Source organism: Heteronotia binoei, chromosome 13, assembly GCF_032191835.1.
Source record: "Heteronotia binoei isolate CCM8104 ecotype False Entrance Well chromosome 13, APGP_CSIRO_Hbin_v1, whole genome shotgun sequence".
Classification (NCBI taxonomy): domain Eukaryota; kingdom Metazoa; phylum Chordata; class Lepidosauria; order Squamata; family Gekkonidae; genus Heteronotia; species Heteronotia binoei.
The window spans coordinates 36,608,819-36,631,131 of NC_083235.1; the positions used below are offsets into that span (position 1 = coordinate 36,608,819).

Consider the following 22,313-nt stretch of genomic DNA (forward strand, 5'->3'; position numbering starts at 1 on the left):
CTAGAATTCCACCCATACATTTACAGAGAGAGAGAAAGAGAGAGAGAGAGAGAGATGTAAAGAGAAAAACAAGGGACACCTCAAAGTTCTAAGCAAAACAGATTACAGAGCAGGGGAGGGAAGGAGAGAAGCAAAAACAAAAATCCTTAAGAGAAATGCAGACCCCTGCCAAAGCAAGTCCTTCTGTGTCTGCTCCAAAGAAACCTTCAAGGTAGGTCTGATATTTTATTCTCCTTCACATCAAAGACAACATCCAGTGTCAGGATGCTCTGCAGCAGAGGCTGACCCTATGCATACACTTGGCTCAACTGCATCTCTACAACTGTACAGCAAATTGCAGTGCTCTCTACCATTCACCAGAGGTGAAGGTGTAGATTTTGTGATGCCCAGCTAAAAAAGGCAAAAGAGCACTGGCCAAGTGGTGGCTGGACAAATGTCCACTAATGGGACTTTGGGGGAAAATGCCACTGTGGTAAAGGCTCTGGCCAACAGAACGTTAGAATTAGAGAAGGAAAAGAAACACAACAAGGACTCCTAAGCCACAATGATCCTATTAACATATAATAGAAAACTGGTTTTTGGTTTTGTTTTGCCTAGAAATTCCCAGTAGAGAGAAAACCAAGAACCCAAATGATCTGGATCCTCAAAAGGCATACATGAGAACAATTCTTTTAAGCCTTTGACAAAATCTGTTCCCAAGATCTGTGGAACAAACTAGTAATGTTTGACATAAACAAGGGAATCTATCCCTTACAGCTGTATTACTAGAATGAACAATGCTGTGCTCCTTCCTGTCAGAAAGGACACCTATATCTACAAACTTCTTCAGGTAAAAGTCACAGTTATGAAGTGTCTTCAGAGATGGAAAACACAAGGAGACTTTACAAATGAAGCCTTTGTGAGCACTCAGTACTAACTGGAGCTTCCAAGACAGGAGTCTGCAGACATGGCAGAGGTTGATGTACCATGCCCCTTCAAAAACTACATAACATAGAAATATCTATTAAACAAGCCGGCTTGCTGAGAAATAATGTATTGGCAGAGACTCATATCCCAAAAAGGACCTCAACAGAGGATGGACCTCTGCTTTAGCATGATAAATGCTCTTCTGGCTACACCATCATTTAAGAGCCTTCCATACATTTTAGACTGTTGGTAGATTCCTCACAGGAGGCCAAAATACTGTCAACTACTTCACAGTTGTTGTGTTCTCTACTGATTAGGTTGGATCTGATGGCTTCCACAGGGTAAGGCAGAGCCACTCCATTCCTGTTGGGAAACTGGGCCTTGTCTTACCAGTTCTCCACTGCTAGGATAAGCATCACTTCCATACCCTGCTAGAATTGCAAACAAACAAAAAAAACCCCTTAAATGTCAGGATGAAGGGTAGAAAAATGTACAGGAGTTAATCAGAAGTATAAAGAATACTATTGGTAGGTTCCAACTCTTCAAGAATTTGGAGAGCACCTTTAGGTAAAGACTTCACTTATCAATGTGTTGGCAGCTGAGGCAATCTGTTGCAATGCCCTGCCTACACTGTGCCACAATAGACAAAAGATGGACTGGGGACCAATGAAACAGAGTGCTTCTTACAGCAGACTGTATAACCTCAGAGACTGATGTTGCAAAGTTCCCTCTCCAAATGTACCCCAGCTTTCCAGATCTGGCCATGGACTACCCAGTCCAACAGAATTTGTATCTCTTATCATCCTCATCCTCATATTAATCTGAAGAAAAGAGGAGACCTACCACCTAAACAACAGGACAATCCCTGTTAGAATGACAATACTTGTTAAGTTTTTGGGCAGTGATGACTTTCCAAAGTAAAAGGAGTAGCCCTTTGACGATACCACAATTACAGCCTTGTTCAGGGGATGAAGTCCTCACTAGCTATTGAAGGATCACAGCACATGGATGACGTTCATCATGTTCTACTACAGGTGGTGAAAAGTAGTCACCATCCCAAAAATTCCTTCTAGAAAGGAGACTACCACTCCTTGGACTGCAGAAGTAACAGTTTTCAAAGACCATAATTGAAGAGACTTAGAAAATAAAACTTATGCAAAACATAAAACCATAAACATGGTTAATTAAAAATCAAGTACTAAAAGTCCCACCAGAACATAAAAACATGGCAGCTTAAAAGGAGTCTCAAAAACTGTTTAGAAGCAGATTCTAAAAGAACATTAAAAGACCAAACCCTAAATGGGTTAAAAGAAACATTTTGGTTTAGCTCTTAAAAGAGGGTACAGTAGGTGCCAGGCAAGCCTCAAGAGGAAGGGCATTCTACAGGCAAGGCACCATCACTGTAAATACTGTCTCCAGGGCTTTTTTTTTTGAGCAGGAACTCCTTTGCATATTAGGCCACACACTCCTGATGTAGCCAACTCTATAAGAGCTTACAGTAGGTCCTGTACACTCTTGGAGGATTGGGTACATCAGGGGTGTGTGGCCTAATATGCAAATAAGCTCCTGCTATAAAATGAGCCCTGAAAGTCTGTCTCTAATCACCTTTCACCTTGCCTTTGAAGGGGGAGAATAGAGAGTGGAGTTTCTGAGAACGATCTGGCAAGGTGGACAGGATGCAGTCCTTCCTCTGTTCCTTCTTTTTAATATAATAGATCTACTCTGGACAGGATGGTGGCTCAGTTGTAGAGCACCTGCTTGGTAAGCAGACGGTCCCAGGTTCAATCCCCGGCATCTCCAACTAAAAGGGTCCAGGCAAATAGGTGTGAAAAACCTCAGGTTGAGACCCTGGAGAGCCGCTGCCAGTCTGAGTAGACGATACTGACTTTGATGGACCGAGGGTCTGATTCAGTATAAGGCAGCTTCATATGTTCATATGTTCACATATGTACAAGGCAGCCAACAAAATGCTTAAAATTCATAATACCAATTTAAAACTGAGTTTTTAAAAAAAGAAGCAAGAGCTGCAGCAAACAGAAAAGAATTCAGGAACAAGAAAATCAGCTGAGGTTACCATAGCAAATTTAGCTCAAAATTAACATGAGGGTCACTGAGGTCCTCTGAAAAATAACTACCTTTAATTGATACCTTACTAAAAAAAGAGAACTCCATGACCTTGATGCCACTGTAGAGAAGGCCCTGTCCCTTGTAACTATCAGACACAGAGATGTGAAGGCGAAGAAAAAAAAGGGGGAAGGGTATGTGGAAAACTAGAAACATACACACACACCCTTTGCTCAAGGTTTTTCCCTCCAATTGTCCAATGGAAAAAAATAGAAAACTTTGGGAGCACAAAACAAAACACTATGAAATACTTTTTCTTCGAGTGAAATGCACAATTTTACTGACTCAAAATGTAGAACAAGAATGTCTGTGCACTGCCCACAAAAGTTTGTCCAAGAGAGATTCTAGAAAGCACCAAAAGACTCCTACTAAATATTTTTCCTCCTCTTATAGAATGAGTCAAACACTTTTTGAGGAATAGTTTTACTCAATCAAAATGTACAGCAGCAGAAGTCCAAGGACATCAAATTTGGGAAAAACTAAAAAAAAAAAAAACCCTACTATGCCTCCACCTCCTTTGGACTGAAATGCATTCACCTAAATTGTATAGCATTCATTTTTTCTTTGAGGCCATTGGTAAATTTTGGAGGAGTAATGAATGAACTATGAAGGTTATTTCTTTTTCCTGCTGGAATGAATGAGTGTGCTAAGATAGCATGCTGCACAGCAGTCTGCTGCTTTCTCTCACTTTAGTGTTGGGTGTACTTGCAGTTTTGCTCATAGGAATCAAAGACTTCTATAAATTCCCCAAACAAGGCAACACATCTTTAAGTTACACATTTTGCTAAATAGGTTTAGATTTATAGGAAAATTTGTATTGCATACACTTCAATTTCCCCCAACATTTCCATTTCCCCCCAGAAAAAAATTAAAAAGGGATTTAAAAAACAAAACACTCAAAATTTCCAGAAATTTTACATCTCTACAACTGCTACAACCCCAGTAGCCACAACACCAGAGTTCTCCTCAATGACTTCCTGAACCCAGCCCAGCAAAAAGTACATATTCCCAGATAGATGATCTGTGACCTCAGCAGCTGCAGAACACTTGTATGCTTTAGGTTTTTGGGTTCTCTTCCAAAATATTTGGCTCCAGGCTCCACACTTAAGTTCACCAAATCAGGCAAAATTCGTTTATTATCAAAAAGGGCAAGGAGACCTCGATTAGCAGTAATTAACCAAGCAAAAAAGTTCAGCATCTTCCAAAGGCTAACAAAATAGAGTAAATCAATACATTCAGCCAAAACTCACTCAAACCCCAGAGGCAGTGGAAAGTCCTGCACAAAAGACATGCAATGAAAAAAACCCCTCCTCCCCCTTGGCTTTTATCCTCCGGAAACCTGTTAACACACTGCCCCTCCCTCTATCCAGTCCAGCTGTTAATTAAGAGACTCAGCTGTGCAGCTCTTAGCAACATGAAAACCAGACCGTTCATGCCAATGACTTGCAAGGTTGATCCTCCTCCTTTTACCCATCATTTAGTTCGTTAGAGTAGCTGTTTTGGGCCCAAGCCGGTTTCTTCCTTATAACACTGCACTCCAGAGCAGTCTAAAAATAGGTTGTTCCACCCTGCTAAGCTCATCAACCACACTGTCTGTATTTTATGAATCAAACTTGGAGGGGATCTCTGAGGTCATCTAGTCTGGCCCCCCTGCACAATACAGGAAATTCATAAACGCCTCCCCCACACACATACATCCCCAGTGACCTTATGCCCAGAAGATGGCAAAAACCTCCAGAATTCCTTGCCAAACTGGCCTGGACAAAAATTCCTGCCTGACCCCAAAGTGGCAATCAGCATTTCCCTGGGTTTGTAAGAAAGCGCCATGAGAACAAGGCACTGATGCAACCCTTCCTGCAGTCCACGTCATGATCTGCCTAATTCACCGAATCAGCATTGCTGTCAAATGGCCATCTAGCCTCTATTTAAAAACCTCCAAGGAAGGAGAGGGGGCACAATGGAAGGAGGGAGGGGGGCACAATTAAGTTTCATTGGTGCTCGCCATAGAGGCAAACTTAGAAGCACTGCTAGATGCCCATCACTGCTGCCAGCTGCCCATCAGCGCTGCTATCCCCACAGCCCCTGAAAGAAGCCCCAATGCTACTGAGAAGACAAAGCAGTGGAATAATGCTGAACTCTGACAGAAATCTGCAACATTCAAGGCTCAGCTGGGGGGAGGGGGGAAACTCAAGACTCCTGTTGAGCATGGATCCCACCTCCACTCTCAATATAGTCCCTGGAACAAAGACTCACTCCTACTCCAGAAGCCCCAACTCTGGGAAGGAGGGGAAAGACTTCGTTCTGTAGCCACAGGCAGCCCTGATCCCTCAAGCAGAAGCAGGGAGAAATGCCTGAGGGAGCCACAAACTCCCACAAGCTCCACCTCCAAGAATGACTGACAGGAGCCACCCACCACCAGTCCCCCCCCCCCCCTCCCAGAACAAGCCACTCGCAAACTGTGAGGGCATCCAGTTTACTTTTAAGCTCTATAAAGATTAACTAATGACGATCACTACCCCCCCAATCTCTCTCTATTGGTTGAACTGACCCCACATTGGCCTGACAGTTCCTCCCACCCCTCCAAATGTCTTCAGTGCCATATAATTCTACCCTTCAGTCTCTCTGAGCCACTAGCCCTGTTCACGTGTGACAGGGAACCACATGTACATTTGGTTGTAAGGAAGAGCCAACGTGCATATGCTTCACAAATGAAACTAGGGGCCAGTACTTGGACAAATGTGAGGTACTGATCACATGTTCAGCTATAAATGCTTGAACATAACATGAGAATGACTCAAATACACATATAAAGAAAAATCAAGTGTATGTTGCTCATGGACTATATCCGCATTCGCTGTAACTTGAGAATGGTGACACTATATCATTCCATTCCATAGCCTTTCTCACACCCCAATATCAGGCCTGCTCCCTTCCTGCACCAAGTCACTCTTGCCCCTTTAAAGTGTAACTCTTTCTACTGGTTTGTAGAGCTAGGAGACAAAGGCTGTTCTTGGTCTGAAAACCATCAATCACCACATACTAAGACCAGAGCAGCATGAGAGATGCATCATGCTGAAGGCACTAGAGCTACAAGTTAAAGGATGGTGAATGTTCAGCCCGAGAGCGAAAGAAATGGGAACCAAGAGTACACTCGATGAACGCTTCATACCCTTTCATCACTGAGTTTAGAGTTCAGGTTTAGTCTGACAGAAATTTCAGAAAGACGTGTAATTTCTTCTCACCACTAGGATCCATCAACCCCAAAATTAAATCCACAAAATCACTGGATAAGCGTTGAAGGAGTTGTCAAAATAGTTCTATAGCTACCAGTCTTACAAGTCATTTCTGTATGCAAAACCAAAACAAAAGCTTTGGAATCACTCCCACCACTGCACTATGTGGAGGGCTTTCACTTCACTGAAGCCAAAATATGGATTTTCAGCCCAAGGAACTCACTCTTGGCTGTGCTGTACAGCCTCAGTGCCAGCTGCATCCTTGCAACGCCGCTCTTGACACCCTTCACACAAAGAGTAGTTCTCGTACCACTGGCAGCTGGGATCCAGAGCAGACGGGCGGAAGCCACAATCAGAGCAAACACGACAACTCTGCAAGGACGGAAACAAGAGGCATTCAGAACAGATGCAAAGCAGATATGCCAGTCATTCTGTGAGGGCCAGATTTCCCCAGGTAATAATAATTATTATTATTATATGGCAGTATGTTTAACATAGTCAGGAGATTCTAAGATTGCCTGGCAGCCAAAAGTTCTAGCTCTTTTAGCATTATGCATCACTAGGTGGTGAAGTAGACTTGAATTTAAGGCCAGAGATGTTTCAGATGTGCTTGCCATCACCTGCCTCTGAGCCACACCCCTGGTATTCCTTGGAGGTAGCTCATCCAAATACTAGCCAGGGCCAATCTTGCCTGGCGTTGACTGTTTGAGATTATGGACACTGACCCCATCAAAGCAGAATTAGACCGTTTGGGTGAACATGTGAGTGGAATGGGGGAGATAAGGCACACTGTCTGATTTGAACTCAGTGAAAGAACCCCACTCAGATACTGAGAAATGGTAAGCAAGGTCTTATGCCTGTAGGAAGAAGTCAGATCTCTGTCACTTCTGGGGAGTCCATTTCAGTTGGCTGAGTTAGGGAAAGCAGCAGAATAATACAGTAGTATGCTATTATGCAAACAAACTGCAGAAAGCAAGTTCTTACCAAAGTGTGTAAATGAACTTATTTTGCCTAAGTGTTTTTTTATTTACATAGGAGTTTAATACGCATCCAGAATTTGCAATCCTGTCTCCCACCCCTGCAAACACACTCCTAAAAAAGAGGAAAATGGGCAATTGACGGCTGTCACAAAGGAGATAATGTAATATAGAAGACGTAAAATTTCCTTCTGCTGACAGCTACAGCCTTTCTACAGTCAGTTTCGTGTAGCGGTTAAGTGTGTGGACTCTTATTTTGGGGAAACCAGGTTTGATTCCCGACTCCTCCACATGCAACTGCTGGAGTGACCCTGGTCAGTCATAACCCTCTCAGAGGCTGTTCTGGGAGGAACAGTTACTGTCAGAGCTCTCAGCCCCAGCTACCTCAGAGGGTGTCTGTTGTGGGGAACGGAAGGGAAGGGAAAGAAGATTGTAAGCTCCTCTGAGACTCCTTTGGGTAATGAAGGGCAGGATATAAATCCAATTTCCTCTTCTTCTAATTAGCCATGAAGGGTAGAACTTGGTTCCCCACCACCACCTCTTTTGTAGACTCACGGAGCAGGTGACAAAGTTTTGCCAGATCTGAAAAAACCCATACAGTAAAACAAACACAGAGACTGCAGTGACTGACTATGAAATAAGAGACTGTTCTCCTTGGCACTAGTTCCAGCAGTCTTTCTTTGAAAAACCTGCCTCTTAGTGGATGGAGAAGAGATCACTCCAGGGTCTGGACTTTTTGTTTACTTTGTTTATAGGTAAAGAAAACCAGGTCCTTTTTCCAAAAGGGAGCAGAAGTTCTCCATATTTTGGGCCTGTTACAAAATGCCAAATTTGAAAAGCAGACTCCTGACTTTCCAACAATGGACCCAATTGTGGTTTTCACTCAAGATGCGAATTCCTATAGCCTCAGGGATAGGTAATGGGAGATGAAATGGTGCAATGCTAGGGAAGATCCCACCTGGTTCTGGCATCTGTCCTGAAGAAAAGAGGATTCACTACACACAGGGGTGGAATTCTAGCAGGAGCTCCTTTGCATATTAGGCTACACCCCCCTGATGTAGCCAATCCTCCAAAAGCTTACAAGGCTCCTTTTTGTAAGCTCTTGGAGGATTGGCTACATCAGAGGGATGAGGCCTAATATGCAAAGGAGCTCCTGCTAGAATTCCACCTGACTACACGTAAGCAGGGCAATAGGCACTCTGCAAGTCAGCACAGGAGTCAAAACAAGCACAAACCATGAAAGTCATTCCCCATCTCTTTTTTTAAAGCAAGTTGTTATCCCTTTGGATTGAGGTCACACGGACGACTTCAGCCACTACTTCATAAACCAGAAGAGATGCTAAGCGGGATTTCTATGTGCCTTCAACTCCTTGTACTGCTTCCTGCCTCTCCTATGCCTTTCGGAAATGCAAGTTATTTGTATAATTTGCAGAATATAGAATAGAGCTTTTTTTTGGAGGGGAGGATAAATTTTATCTGTAAAGAACCCATATGTGTGAAGGCAAGACACTCACCTTGCACTTCCAGGAGTCTGTGGGGAGACTCTCAATGGCTGGCTTCAAGCAGTATGTATGGTAACATTTATCGCAAGCTTCACACACTAACGTCATGCTGTCCTCCCCCGATAGCCTGCAAAAGACAGACACCCCATGGGCTAGCAGTAAATGGATGCATTCTCAGCATTTAGTCCTTCCTGCAAGGCTTAGCACAGATCTCTTCCTTTCCAGCTGCCAAGGGCTTTTTACTTACCTACACGTTTGGCAAACTTTGCATTCATGACACTGCCAGCCAGACCGCTTGCGGGGTGTTACTGTGATCTCCAAGCAGGTGCCATGGTAGTGCAGGCCACAGCTGGTGCAGAAGAGAAGATCACGCAAGTCTCCGGGTGCATCGCACACCATGCAGCGCGAGTCCTCTGTGGGAAGAAGGGTGCAATGGGACTGAAGCCACCAAATCACAACCTTCCGATATGCCAAGTCCTCGGCAGCCAAACCCCAAACTAAGGCAGAAGTACTAATTGTATCTCTCTCCCTCTATCCAAGCAGTAGATCCTGCTCCCTCATATCCAGAAACAACCATGGAATATCTAATCCCTAACCCCTTGAATGCTGTGCCCTTTAGAAACCCATTCCCCTCAGTTCCAGTTCTATTCACAAACCATAAGGGTAAGAGAGACCCCGTAGAAATTCCAGCAGGTTACCAGCAAACCCTTGCACCAGCACCTGTCCTTGGCATCCTGCTAATACATACCCATCTGCACGGCCTGGTCTAGGTGCTCCGGACACAAGAGCTTCAATGACTTCATGGACTGGAAGGAGCCACTGGCTGCAGCACAGGGGAAGTGATAGTGGCGCTGGCACCCCTCTGCACGACATGGAATGGTAGCACCCAGTCTCCTACAGTGTTCACATTTCTAAAAGAAGCAAGTAGCAGATCACGGATTCAACAAAGAAAAAGGAAAACTCCTGGAGAGAATGGCAGCCCCAGACAGCCTGGAAACACAAAGTTTCCAATGCTGAAATCCACTACTGTTGAAAGCCTACCTGGCTGCCGGGGGCATGTGTGGAATCATCAGTCCTTTCCGGGACCTTCTGCCATGCACATTTCCACCATGTTGCCAATGGGGGGGGGGGGGGATGCTCTAGTTTTTTTGGCAAAACTCTTGTGGTTTGTAGCCAATTTTACCATAGAGTTTTGCCCAAAAACTAGAGCATTGCCACAGAACGTAAGTGACATGACATCACTTCCAGGTGACATCATCACATCACCTTTCAGGCGAGTTGGGGGTGAGATTTCCCCCTGCAGACCACATGGCCAGCAGCAGGGAAGTGTCCTGCAAACACAGGGGTTCCCCCGGTGGGGCCCTGGCAACCCTAATTGAAGGTGATGGCTGCTTAGACAGGGATAATCTTTTCCCAGGCTTTGTTATGCTTAAGAACGATCAACTTCCTAATCCATTCTGGAGTTTGCTTGAGAGATCTAGCCCTGCAGGATTTGCACATATGCTTTGCAGAGCACAGTTTCCAAAATCCTCACAGTAATGTAATGCCCACACAGTGCCACATTAGTGAATTGGTCTCATTATCAGGACACCAGCAAAGGGGGAACATGCATACTAGTAAACCCAACCTGACTGTCGTGCAAACCATTCCTGAACTTTTTATAGTACCCAGGCTGAAATTTCACCTCCTGTTTACTACAAAATGGAAGCTACTAAGTTGTTGGCAAAAGCTATGGAACACTACAGTCAACAAAAAAATAATAATAATCAAAACTCTGCTATTGAAATCAAAACTGAAAATCTGGGGCCTAGATTAAGTTAGTAAATATTTTACAACATAACTTGGTTTCAGAGTCTGAGAAAGTTACTAAGGCGGGAGTAAACTAAGTTTAGAAGCCTACATTCAATTTGTTGTGTGTGGTAGGAAGGGGTCAGGAACCAGAGAAGCCCCCTGGAAAATGCCTGATTGGAAAGGGTCCATGAGGAAGCCCTTGTTCCTTGGCCACTGGAGTCCACCATCCACACACTGTTTACGTAATTAAAGTAGCTAATGCAGATTGGTCTCTGCAGCTGTGAGTATGCTGTATCTAGAAACAGCAGTTTAATTTTATGCAGTCTCTAAACAATGTTATTAAAATAAGGAATTTACTCTAGTCCCCTTCCCAGACACCAAGGACAAAATCTGGTGTTTGAGGGATCAAGGCAAATTGTCCCCTTTCCCTAAGCAAATTAAGGAACTTACCAGGGTACAACAGAGGCAAAGGCACTTTATTTTAAAGGTGAAGGTGACAATTTTCAGGATTCTAAACAAATTAGCAAAATCCAGATTAGAGATTCTAATGCAAGTGCATGCAGGTTCCTAAAACTTTTCTTATAGGCAGTGATGGTGTTTCCCTGGGCACTGTCTTAATTCCCTCCCCTCTCCTTGACCCACACAATCTCCCTTTCCTTGCCAGACCTGTGCAATCCCTGAGATGACAGCTTTGTTCACATGGCTCAACCATGACCCTTCCGCACGCAAGATTCCAGCTGACCACACCACACACCAGTGATGAGCCCAGAAGTGCCCTGAAAGGAAAGGGAAAAGGGGTGTGTGAAAGGGGAAGCAAACCAAACCTTAGTTGGGGCATACAGATGGATTGGGGTAGTTGGGAGACCAGGGAACCGGGTAACACTGTAGGACACTAATGGAATGGTATTATGTATCCTAACCCTATTCCTTGCGATAAGGCAGAATATGTAACCAAATAAGAAGCCAGCTATTTGAAGCATTTCTTGACATTGCTGTATGTCATGAGGGGAAAATACTCAGAAAAATCCACAGTTTGGATATGAGGCAGCCTTTGCTAGGCCATAATGAGACAGCAGGTTGGATCTGATACTCCAGTTGAGTGCACCACTTAAAGCTCTGTCCAGTAGGTGCTCTCCCTTGCACACTACTCACCTGTTGGCTCAAACACCTCTCTCACCGACACACCATCTGCAAAGCCAATGAGGGTCTGGTCTTCATTTCCAGCTTCTCTTACGCCAGGCTGCTCCCCTTCCTGAGGCTCAGAAAGACCTTCTGTCCAGCCAGGAGCTGGATCAAAGCGCAACAGCTCACGCTGCCCATGCAAGCTCCACTTGCTGCAGTTGCAGAATGCACAGCGTTTGGGTGGAGAGCTGGTAGGGGGGGAAGGCAGAGATGAGAAAGAGTTTGTCATTGCAAAGCATATACCCATTCCCCTGAACAGTAAAAGAATAAAAATCTTGTATCTTTCACAGTTTGCAAGGATGACCCCATCCAAAACTGATTCTTTGCAGTTGACACATTCTGATTTAGCTCTTAGGGATATTCCCTAGATCCCTAATGCACTTTAGCTCCCAAATCCTCCAACATTCTATGGCAAAGTTCCCTTAACCATGCGATGGCTGGCCAGAAAGCTGTATCTGGGCATGATGCCTCCAAAGTGAAAACCTTGCTCAGACACAAAGCTTGCTAGCAAGATGGCCTTTGACAAGCCATGCACTTTCAAGTTATCAGGTATTGTTAAGGACAGAGCAAGATAATTAACTGAATGAACCAAGCAGCAAATAGTCAGTGGATTACTTTAGGAAAGCCATATTCCTTTACTTTTAGAACCTACCGCTGAAATACAGGGGGTAATAATGATGCACCTAAAAGCCCACTTGATATTAAAGGAAGCTGTCTTGAGTACTTAAGAGCGGGGAGAAACATGACATAAGTAAGGAAGGGGCAAAACCTAGCATATATCACAACACCTTTGTGAGTGGTTGCATTTGGGATATGTTACTCAGCTGCACTGGCATGCTCTGGCATGGATGCTCTAGCTAGCTCCCCACTACCAGCTCCATAAGCACAGGAGCCTTATTAAAGGAAAGTGGGGGGGACCTCTACATCTTTCCCTATCCAGGTGCTCCAAAGAGGCTACGAGCAATCTGGGCAGCCTGCTGGGGTCCCATAAGCATGCCAGTGCACTGTGGCAACCCTGGACAGGTGGACTTAGGTCCTTGCTTTTCCACACAAAGATCTCTGCTCTCTGCCATCTAGGCATTCTAGGGTGGTGGCTGACATCCAGATTCTCCATGAACTCTTCTCCATGACTTCCAAAACCCACCCCCACCATGGTTCACACAGGATCAGTGTTCCTGAACCTTTATTCTTCTGAGACTTTGTTTCGGGGGGGGGGGGGGGGAGGCAGAAGGGAGTTAAAGCCTTGTCATCTATACACCTAAGGCAAAAAATGGAGGGATTCATGTTGTTTATCCCTCTTTCAAGGACCTTGAAAAGTGAAGAAAATAAGAAGCAGCACCTTGATCACTGAAAGAGGAAATCTAAGAGCATAAGAAAATGTCCTGTTGCCCCACAGCACCACCATCTGACAGAACCAGGGAAGAGTTCCCTCTCTGTCAATCTCTTGAACAAGGAGGTATGACTGTCAGTTGGCGTGTGAGATGTCTCAGACTGGGGAGGGGCTAGAACTCAGTGGCAAAGCGCCATATTTTGAAGGCAGATGATCCAATGTTCAGTCACTGACACCCTAGGCAAGATCTCTGCCCAAGACTTCAGAGAGCCACTGCCAGTTGTAACAGACTGTGTTTAATAAGACAGACCAACAGTCTGACAAGTATCAGATAGTCTCACAATAGTTTCATGATGAATATCTTTTGCTCCTTCAGGGAGGCCTGCCTCCTGCTGTTGTAACCTCAGCTCTGAGCCTCTGCCCACCACAGTTGTTCCATCTGCAGCAAAGATACCCTATAAGCTCCAAAGTTTGGAAGCGATCTCAGGTCTCTCACCAGCAGGTCAGTGGTGGTTCCTCTTTAGCTTCTGCATCTTCCAAGGGCTCTTTCACGGAGCTGTCTTCTGGCAGCTTCAGGGGATTGACTTCCACGCTGCCCTGCTCCTCCAAGGAGACAATTCCATCTGCTGCTGCCAACAAGTTAGCTGTCAGTACCCAGGCAAAGCAATGGGGGCAAAGCTGATCTCTTGCTGTGCCATGCTCCCAGCCTTGTTTGAGACAGCACCTCTCCATGACATTCCAGCCCCCTCCCCTCCATAACAGCTTTCTCCCCCACACTTGTACTCTGACATTATTGTGCTATTTTGCAGTGCGCTTTCCTGTCAGAGGCAAGGAAACCCTCAATGTAATTACATAAGAACTCAAGATGAGCTGAACTAAATTTTATGCAGGGGATAAAGGAAGCTCATCAGTTGACTGTGATTGAAAAGTCTTTCCTTATAGTTCCCTCCCTAAGCTGCAGAGACACCCAGTGGCCACAACAGCACATTTACTTCTGGGAAGCTACATTCTAGAAAACAGAGTAAAATTCTCGGATACCCTCAAATGAGCACAGAATCTGACACCTTGTGGGAGCAAAAGAGGAGCAATACATTTTTAAAAAGAAGTACAAAAAGCAGGTGCTGGGCTCTTGAGTAACTCAGCAGAGTCAGACTGTTTTCTGCACACCTTTGCAGTTGCACACCCCTCCCGCTTTGATCTTCTCCGCTTTCAGGTCTAAGGCAGGGTGCTGCTTAACTGAGGAGCACGTGCCACCTGCGTGCAGAATACCACCTCCCACATGCTTGGCTAAACTGCAGGATGGATGGCCTCCTGCCCCAAACAAACCCAGGAGTTGAAACATACAGTATTGCAGTCACAAATGTGCCAGGAAGGTAGGGTGGCATTGGTGGGATGGCAGGCCAGCACTCTACACTTTTTGCAAGAGACTGCCATCCATCCATTACTGCAATGCACTACAGTGAGCAGTTGTCTAAGGCAGCCAATTGGGAAGCACCTACCTGGCGTGTCAGAGTCTTTGTCCTCACCAGGCGGCTTCTGATCATCCATCCTGTCTCCAAGAGACTTAGAGGAGAGAGAAAACAGTTTGTTAAAACCCTGGTTCTATTTGGAATCTACACCTTTAGCTCTCTGTACCTTACTATGTTTCAAATGATGTCTCCTCCTTAGTGGTACCATAGTATACATCACTCATTTACCCCTTTTCTTGTTCAGGCATGCTAAGCCCAATGCTACATGCTAAAAACTTGTGTTTTTTTTAACAAAATCAATACTCTTGTGTTAAAAGCTCAAATGGAAGTTCTACACAGGGTAACACAGACAGTGTCATTTGAATGCATGTTTAATCATGAAAACCTAAGCAAAGTTACATCTTTCTAAATCCACTGAACTCAAGTGGGTTAGAAAACTATAGCTCTGTTTAGGATTGTACCGAGTCTCCATTTTCAATGTGCTGGGATTGGCATTGAGGTAGCTTATATTTATTTCACTACTGAAACCTGCTCCAAGATTCCAGTAGAAAATCAGGAGATAATCCAAACCAACCAATCATACCAGCTACAATAGTAACTTTTCAACAAAGTGAGAATGTTAAATGCAAACAGAAAATCTGCAAAAACCCATCTGTATTATGAGGCCAATGAATCACAGAATAAGAAAAGCAAAAATAATTTCTGCTCCAAAGTACAGACCAGGGGTTGCCAAACTTGCTTAACATAAGAGCCACATAGAATAAACATCAGACATTTGAGAGCCACAAAACATGAACATCAGATGTAGGCAGGCAAGCAAGGAAGTGTCCTTCTAGTGTCTTGGCCCCACTGGTGGACCTACTGATGACACCTGTTTTTTTTTTGGCCACTGTGTGACACAGAGTGTTGGACTGGATGGGCCACTGGTCTGATCCAACATGGCTTCTCTTATGTGGAAGGAAGAAAAAAAGATGGGGAAAGAGAGGTGGAAAGAAAGCAACTTTTATATGCATTAGCCAGCCTTGAATTGATTTAAAGAGACAAATGCCTTCTCCAAACTGTTCTATGGGGCAGTGGGGGCTTCAAGAGCCACACAATATGTGTGAAAGAGCCACATGTGGTTCCCAAACTGCAGATTGGACACCCCTGGAATAAACTATGCATAATGTGCTTTTAAGGGATGGTAGAGGAGAATCAGATCCTACAGAAGGCTCCATTATCACTATTCAGCATGGACTGCATGCACCTAAACCCAAACATCAACTGTTTGCCAAGGAATACTGTGCTATCAGAATAACTGGAGATTTAAATAGTTTCACAAGGCTGCTGTGTTGATCTGTGGTAGAACAGTTAAGATTTAAGTCCAGCAGTACCTTAAAGACAAAGAAGATGTTGGGGTGTGAGCTTTATTCTTACTCATGACTGACGAAGGGAGCTTTGACTCTTGGAAGCTAATACCCAGAAAATTTTGTTAATCTCTAAGGTGTTACTGGACTCAAATCTAACTGGAGATTTTAAGATCACTGTTGGGCAATCTTTCAGGGCTTCATCAGTTGTTTCCTGTGTCTAACATAAAATATCTGTAGCTGCCATTTAAGCCCACTATTTCTTGTTGGGCAATTTTTTTTCCACACTCACCCTGCAGTAGCATGGGAATCCAGCTCACAGCAAGAACCAGAACCTGCACCCCCACAGCAGCAACCCAAACTGTCCCACATCCCAACTGCTTTCAGCTCTCATCTCATCACTACCTCCAACACAGACTGAATCCCACACAAGTCACAGGATGTCCAGTCTTGTCTTCAGTATGATGGGGCTAAACCTATCTACAAAGAGCAGATCACCTGCTAGCAGCTTCTACCACTAATTGAGAGAGACCTACCTCATTGCTTCTAATCCAGACAAATAAACCCACCCATCCTCAACCTTTCACAGGATCGATACCTGATGGGAAAGATAGCTTATTAAGTGGAAGAAGCATCACAGCATTATCTGGAACAGAAGTCCCCTAGTGGTTAAAGCAGTATGAGGTCTTTTGACATTTATACAGACTGACCTCAATTAAAACCTTCAACAGGCAAAGGAAGGCATGGAAAACCACAGAAAGCAAACATCCATTAGAAGTTCTTCTGAAGACAGGCGCCCTACCACGCTCCCAGGGAGCAGTGGGGAAGAAAAGGTTGTCACAGCTGGCTACAGGCAAACCCCAAGGGGCTGAAGGAACAAGTAGGTCATTCATTGAATGACTTACAGAGCTCTGGGTCAAAAGTTAACCAAGGTGATAAAAGAAAGGAACAGAGCAAGGAACTGGGTCTTTGGGATATTATTCCAGTGGCATCTTCTACCTGTGAGTTTTGGATGTGGTCTCTTACAAAGCATGGGAGAGAACATGGATGCATTCCAGTATCACTTCTAAGCTAAGATATGCACAAACCCAGCTTCATACCCTCTGCACACCTTCCTCTTTTGTGTGAAGAATCCCAGCTAAAAATTAACTCCAGTTACTAACAATGTACAAAGGCAGACAATGTGGTTTAGCTGGAGTTTGTTCTCCCTCAGCCTAGTTAACTCAGATGCTTGCATTTATACATCACAGGTAACTGGGACTGTTTTCTAACCAGGGTCTTCCACATGAGTAGGGCAGGAGGTGGCATGCACATAAGCACAGCTACAAGTTAGGTTTAACATGACCTTAGTGACATCTGAATTTAGCTCAAGACAAAGAGGTTCATCACCAGAACGATACATGAAGAGTCGCTGCTTAAAATGCTGTGGAGGTTTCTCCTTGCTTAGACCCCGTTTTACTAGGCAAAACCTTAGAACAGGGGAGAATTCAGTTCCCCCTTCATTCCAGTTGGGGTTTTCACAAGCTGGGGGCTTAGAGAACAGGACTGCCTCTCCTCTTTCTTCTGCCTGACATCACCTTTCTGTGGTACTAATATGGGATTTTTTTAACTGAGAGGCCTACCTTCTCTCTGCGCCAAATTACACAGGAAGTTCAGGCCCCTCCTGTTGCCATGGAACCCTCTGCTACTGCCAATGGAAGCTCTCTTCCTTGAAGGAAAAGCACTTCACCTCTTATGCAGGCCTCTCCCCAAGCCACAGTTGCCAGTTCCATGTTGGGAAATTCCTGAAGACTGGGGGGTGGAGCCTGAGGAAGATGGGGGTTTGGGAAGGAAAGGGACCTCAGTAGGGTATAGGTATAGTGCCACCTTCCAAAGCAGTCATATTCTCCAGGGGAACTGATCTCTCTTGTCAGATCAATTGTAATTCCTAGAGGTTTCTAGGCCTCACCTGAAGATTAGCAACCCTACCCCAAGTCCATGTCTACCAATTTAGACTATCACTTTTGGAATCAAAGCCTTCCATTTCTGAGGGCTGAACACTGTTAGTAAGATGCTGTTTGTTTGAGGTCTTTAGTATTTTTAATGCACTATTTACTTACTGTTAAATGGTTTAATTCCTGCTCTTTTGTATGTTTTGTGCTACTGGTTTTGTATTTGTATACATTTATATTACCTTAAGGAACATTGTAAGGCATGTTGAGAACATTTTATAGTAAATAAACAAACAAAGCAAGTTTCACAGTCTCCCCTTGTGAATTCATGGTGTATATGTATGTGTATGTGGGGAAATCAGTGGAAAGTTAATAACTTGACATCTAAGAGCATAAGAGTCAGAGCTATTTGGGGGAAAGTTTCATGTCTCATATATGGAATAGTTACCTCTACATCCATTTCAACTCTTTTGCTCTTCCAACACACACTGAATGTGAAATATTCCAAGGTACATTTCAATACTTGAACATAAAGCTAACAGGTGGTAAATTCATTGTTCTGGAGTCAAAGTATACAATCCTCTGTAAAAAGTAACTGGCCTTTGATTCAGATTCATGACTCAAAACTGGTCTGCATCCTAACTTATGCCAATAATACAACTTTATTTTTCTAGGTTAAGAAAAACACATAGGATACCAAAAGTGGATTCCATTGCTGGCTGGGATTAAAGATGGACTCCATGCCAATCTGAAGACTATTTTTCTAACTAAATCAACCAAATGCTCTTTGGCACAGGGGGCAGGGAAGAAAACAGAAACCTGACCTTGTCATCCACATTCCACACAAATAATTTCCTCTGTTTCTCCACTGTTCATGATTGCCAGTCTTGTAAACAAATCTAAGTATTTCTAGCCTTCTACTGCATGAAGGAAACCTTAGTTTCCATTTCTACTCAAGAACCCAAGATGTTTATGAATTTATTAAGTTCCAGCAGGAGAAAAACTGGCAGCCAGTACCAGATTTTGTGCCTGTATCATATGAGGTAGTACTTGGTCCCTATACTGGCTACTCAATGTAATACATTCAGCCTAGCAGTGCTTTTGATGACTGCCTGACAGATGCAGCTGGTGCAAAACAGGAGTGCATTATTTTGGTGTCTCAGGGCTTGCAATAGTGTAGAATATTGGGAAGAACACTGGACACCAAGTTTCATCAATAAAGTTCAAGATAACTTGGATCTTGTCTATCTCAACTACTACCTCCTGTGGTGACATCTAAGACTGGGATATCACGTACTTTTGCCTATGTAAGAGTAAAAATAGAGACCACTCCATAGTGATACAATATTCTACACCAACATATTGACCAGAGTCCAAACCTGAAAATCTGGGAATTTATCAAAAGGCATTTTGCATAGTTCAGCTTCCATTGGCTACTGCTAGTTATCACAGACATTCTAGTTATCACAGGTGAGTCCTTGCAGAGTATGATGTTATTCAGAAGTACTCAGAACCTGCAGGTTCAGACTTCCCATTCAAGAATGTAGATATCAGAACTTTCCAAAAGCAGAAAGCTATTCCACAAAGTACAAGAAAAGTAAGAGGATTCCCAGAGGCCGCCCTTCCAGGAGACTCATTTGCATGACTGTAAACTTTCCTTTCTTTCACTCACCAAATGGTTCAGGTTCCAAAGAGATAGTTATACTAACCTGTTGCAGCAAAATGAGTCCAAGCACCTTAACAACTAACAAATTTATCCTGCTTTTGGATAAGAGATCAACAGAAAGTGATGGCTATCCTGCCCACAGAGGAAGGAATAAAGGTAAGACAAATGCCAGTTTATTCCCCATGCAAGAAAAACATGCAAGAAAAATAACCACTGCAACAAGATACCTCTTTCTTTGCAGATCCCAAACTTAAGGTCTGTGGAATTCACTTTTCCTAAGCCGAAATATTATCTCAACAGGCCAAGATATAATCCTTATACACACTATAATTTACAATATTACAGCAAGATAGATTCAGGTGGGTAGCCATGCTGGTCTGAAGCAGCAGAACAAAGTTTGAGTCCAGTGACACCCTTAAGACCAGCAAAATTTTATTCAAGATATAAGCTTTTGTGTGCAAGCACACTTCTTCAACTAAAGTGAAGCATATGTAATGGCTGAGGAAATTCTATTTCACTGGATCTGAAGAAGAGTTCTTGCTCCTTGAATAAAAATTTGTTGGTCTTAAAAGGTGCCACTGAACTCAAACTTTGTTCTAGTGTTACAGCAGTTACTCAGGTTCACAAAAACCATTAATCCAACCATGGGTCTCTCAAAATTTATTTTGGCCTGCAATTTAAATTCTTTGATTCTTTTCAACAAAAGGCTTCCCTTGATTAAAGAAATCTTATCCTACTAGCTGTATGAATTTTAGACAATTGATTACATCTGCATAAATAGGCATGGGGGGGGAGGGGAGAAGAGTGGCACACACAAGGGTGACAGTAACCAAACACAGTCTTAGAAGAGGCCTATCCACCTAAATAAGAGAGAAGAAAGAGTGCCCATTGTAACAACAGTGCCTGCCATCATATATTTTTGGTAAGGTATTAAAGTAATTAGCCATTAAAAAAAACTGCTATCCTATTCATTACAGACATTTTTAACCAATACAAAGCTTTAAAAAAAATGAATAAAGCTGATTAATTGACTTAAAAATGCAGGCCTGTTTTACAGGAAACAACCATGGGAGTATTTGAGCACAGGTTCCCTTTGTTAACAGAGCTGCTGGTAAATTTAATACATCAATAAGACTTCTATGACAATTTTTTAAAGTATTCGGATCCATACACTATAGACTGCCAGCAGTCTCCTGTGTTGCATTTAGTATTGTTACTTGCCTTTCAGTCCTGATTGTAATGAGAAAAGACAGGATACATAGATACATCTTCCAATATCCAGTCTGAGGAAGAATTCTGAAGAACTCAACAACTTGCACACTACTTTGAGATATTTTGGTTGATCTAGATCAGAGGTGGCCAAACCAGCTTAATGTAAGAGCCACACAGAATAAATGCCAGGTGTTTGAGAGCCACAAGACATGAACACCAGATGTTGGAGGGAGGGAGGTGGGGAAAGAAGGAAAGTGGGGAAAGGAGGGAGAGGTAGAAAGAAAGCAACTTTAACTTTATATGCATTCTCCAAGCTGTTCGCTGGCATGGCTTGGGGAACTGATTTAAAGAGACAAATGCCTTCTCCAAGCTGGCTGACAGGGCAGTGGGGGCTTCAAGAGCTGCACAATACATGTGAAAGAGGCATATGTGGCTCCCAAGCCACAGTTTGGCCACACCGATATAAAAAGAAAGTTATTACATTGTCTTTGTTTTTGGACTGCCTACATGGAAGCGATCTTTACATGTAAAACGGCTCATTAAAAACATTGTTTGTCAACTAGTTAATTCTTTAAACTTTTGTAATCCATCTTGAGTCTCAGTGAGAAAAACAGGCTATAAACAAATGAAATAAATAACTTATTGGATTGCTGTATTACGAATTAAAATGTACAATGTTTTATACAAAATGTCCCAATTTGTATCATTCCTGTGCTGTTTTCTCTTTATAGTATTGGAGCACCGATATCATACATGCAAACGGTAGCTGTTAAAGTATTTTACCCAAGAGAAATAAATACCCTTCTGCCATGCAATGGCAGACATGCAATAAAATGCCAGGAATTCCCAGTTGCCCCACTCTGCTCAGGGTTTTTTTTCTGGAAAAAGAGGTGCCGGAACTCTCAAGAAGGAAAGGAGAAGTACACAAGTGCCCTTCATGAACTTAAAACATTTTTTTTTGAGAATTTTTTCATTAAGAGGTTCCAGAACAACATTCCACCATGTTCCCCCAGAGAAAAAGTCCTGGTGCCAATACTCCCCAAAGCCAGTCTGCAATACACATACAATATACTACTATCTATTGCTGGAGCAAAAAAAAATATTGTACAATGCAAACAGCAAGAGTCACATTTCAAACCAGTGAAGAATATCTTAAATCACCTTCACTAGAGACACTAACCTTTCTCATGCCTTCCGAAAGTTTTCTCTATTAATTCTGGTCTACCAAACCCATCCTGCCATCCACCTTAAGGATCCCCCTTCAAACAAAAATCAAACATAACATCTTCAAAAGCTCTCTAAATTCTAGTCCTGATAATTCAGATTAAGGCACCAAACCCTAACTTTAAAAACTCAAGGTGGATACACAATAAAACCAAACCACAAAAGGCATCCCACTATAACAGATGATACTTTGTGTTAAATTTGGAACAAAGTTGGAGTCCAGTAGCAGCTTTAAAACCAACAATGTTTCAGAATGTAAGTTTTTATGTGCATGCTGCACATGAAAGCTTACATTCTAAATAAAACCTTGTTGGTCTTAAAGCTGCTACTGGACTCCAACTTTGTTCTGTTGCTTTAGACAAACACAGCTGCCCACCTGGATCTGTTAGATTGGGAGCAAGATTAAAAACAGAGAGCAAG

General features: G+C 43.3%; 1 protein-coding gene across 1 annotated transcript in view; it reads right to left on the reverse strand.

Annotated features, from left to right (window-relative positions):
* The window catches only part of KMT2D (lysine methyltransferase 2D), a 120,946-nt gene that overhangs the window by 93,005 nt on the left and 5,628 nt on the right, over nucleotides 1–22,313 (reverse strand). The window contains exons 2-9 of the mRNA XM_060252584.1: nucleotides 14,545–14,607; nucleotides 13,542–13,674; nucleotides 11,686–11,903; nucleotides 11,200–11,309; nucleotides 9,491–9,653; nucleotides 8,990–9,155; nucleotides 8,755–8,869; nucleotides 6,487–6,635 (exon numbers count right to left, since the gene is read on the reverse strand). Coding sequence (XP_060108567.1) covers nucleotides 6,487–6,635; nucleotides 8,755–8,869; nucleotides 8,990–9,155; nucleotides 9,491–9,653; nucleotides 11,200–11,309; nucleotides 11,686–11,903; nucleotides 13,542–13,674; nucleotides 14,545–14,593 — 1,103 coding nt within the window. The 5' untranslated portion in view covers nucleotides 14,594–14,607. The remainder of the gene's footprint in view (nucleotides 1–6,486; nucleotides 6,636–8,754; nucleotides 8,870–8,989; nucleotides 9,156–9,490; nucleotides 9,654–11,199; nucleotides 11,310–11,685; nucleotides 11,904–13,541; nucleotides 13,675–14,544; nucleotides 14,608–22,313) is intronic.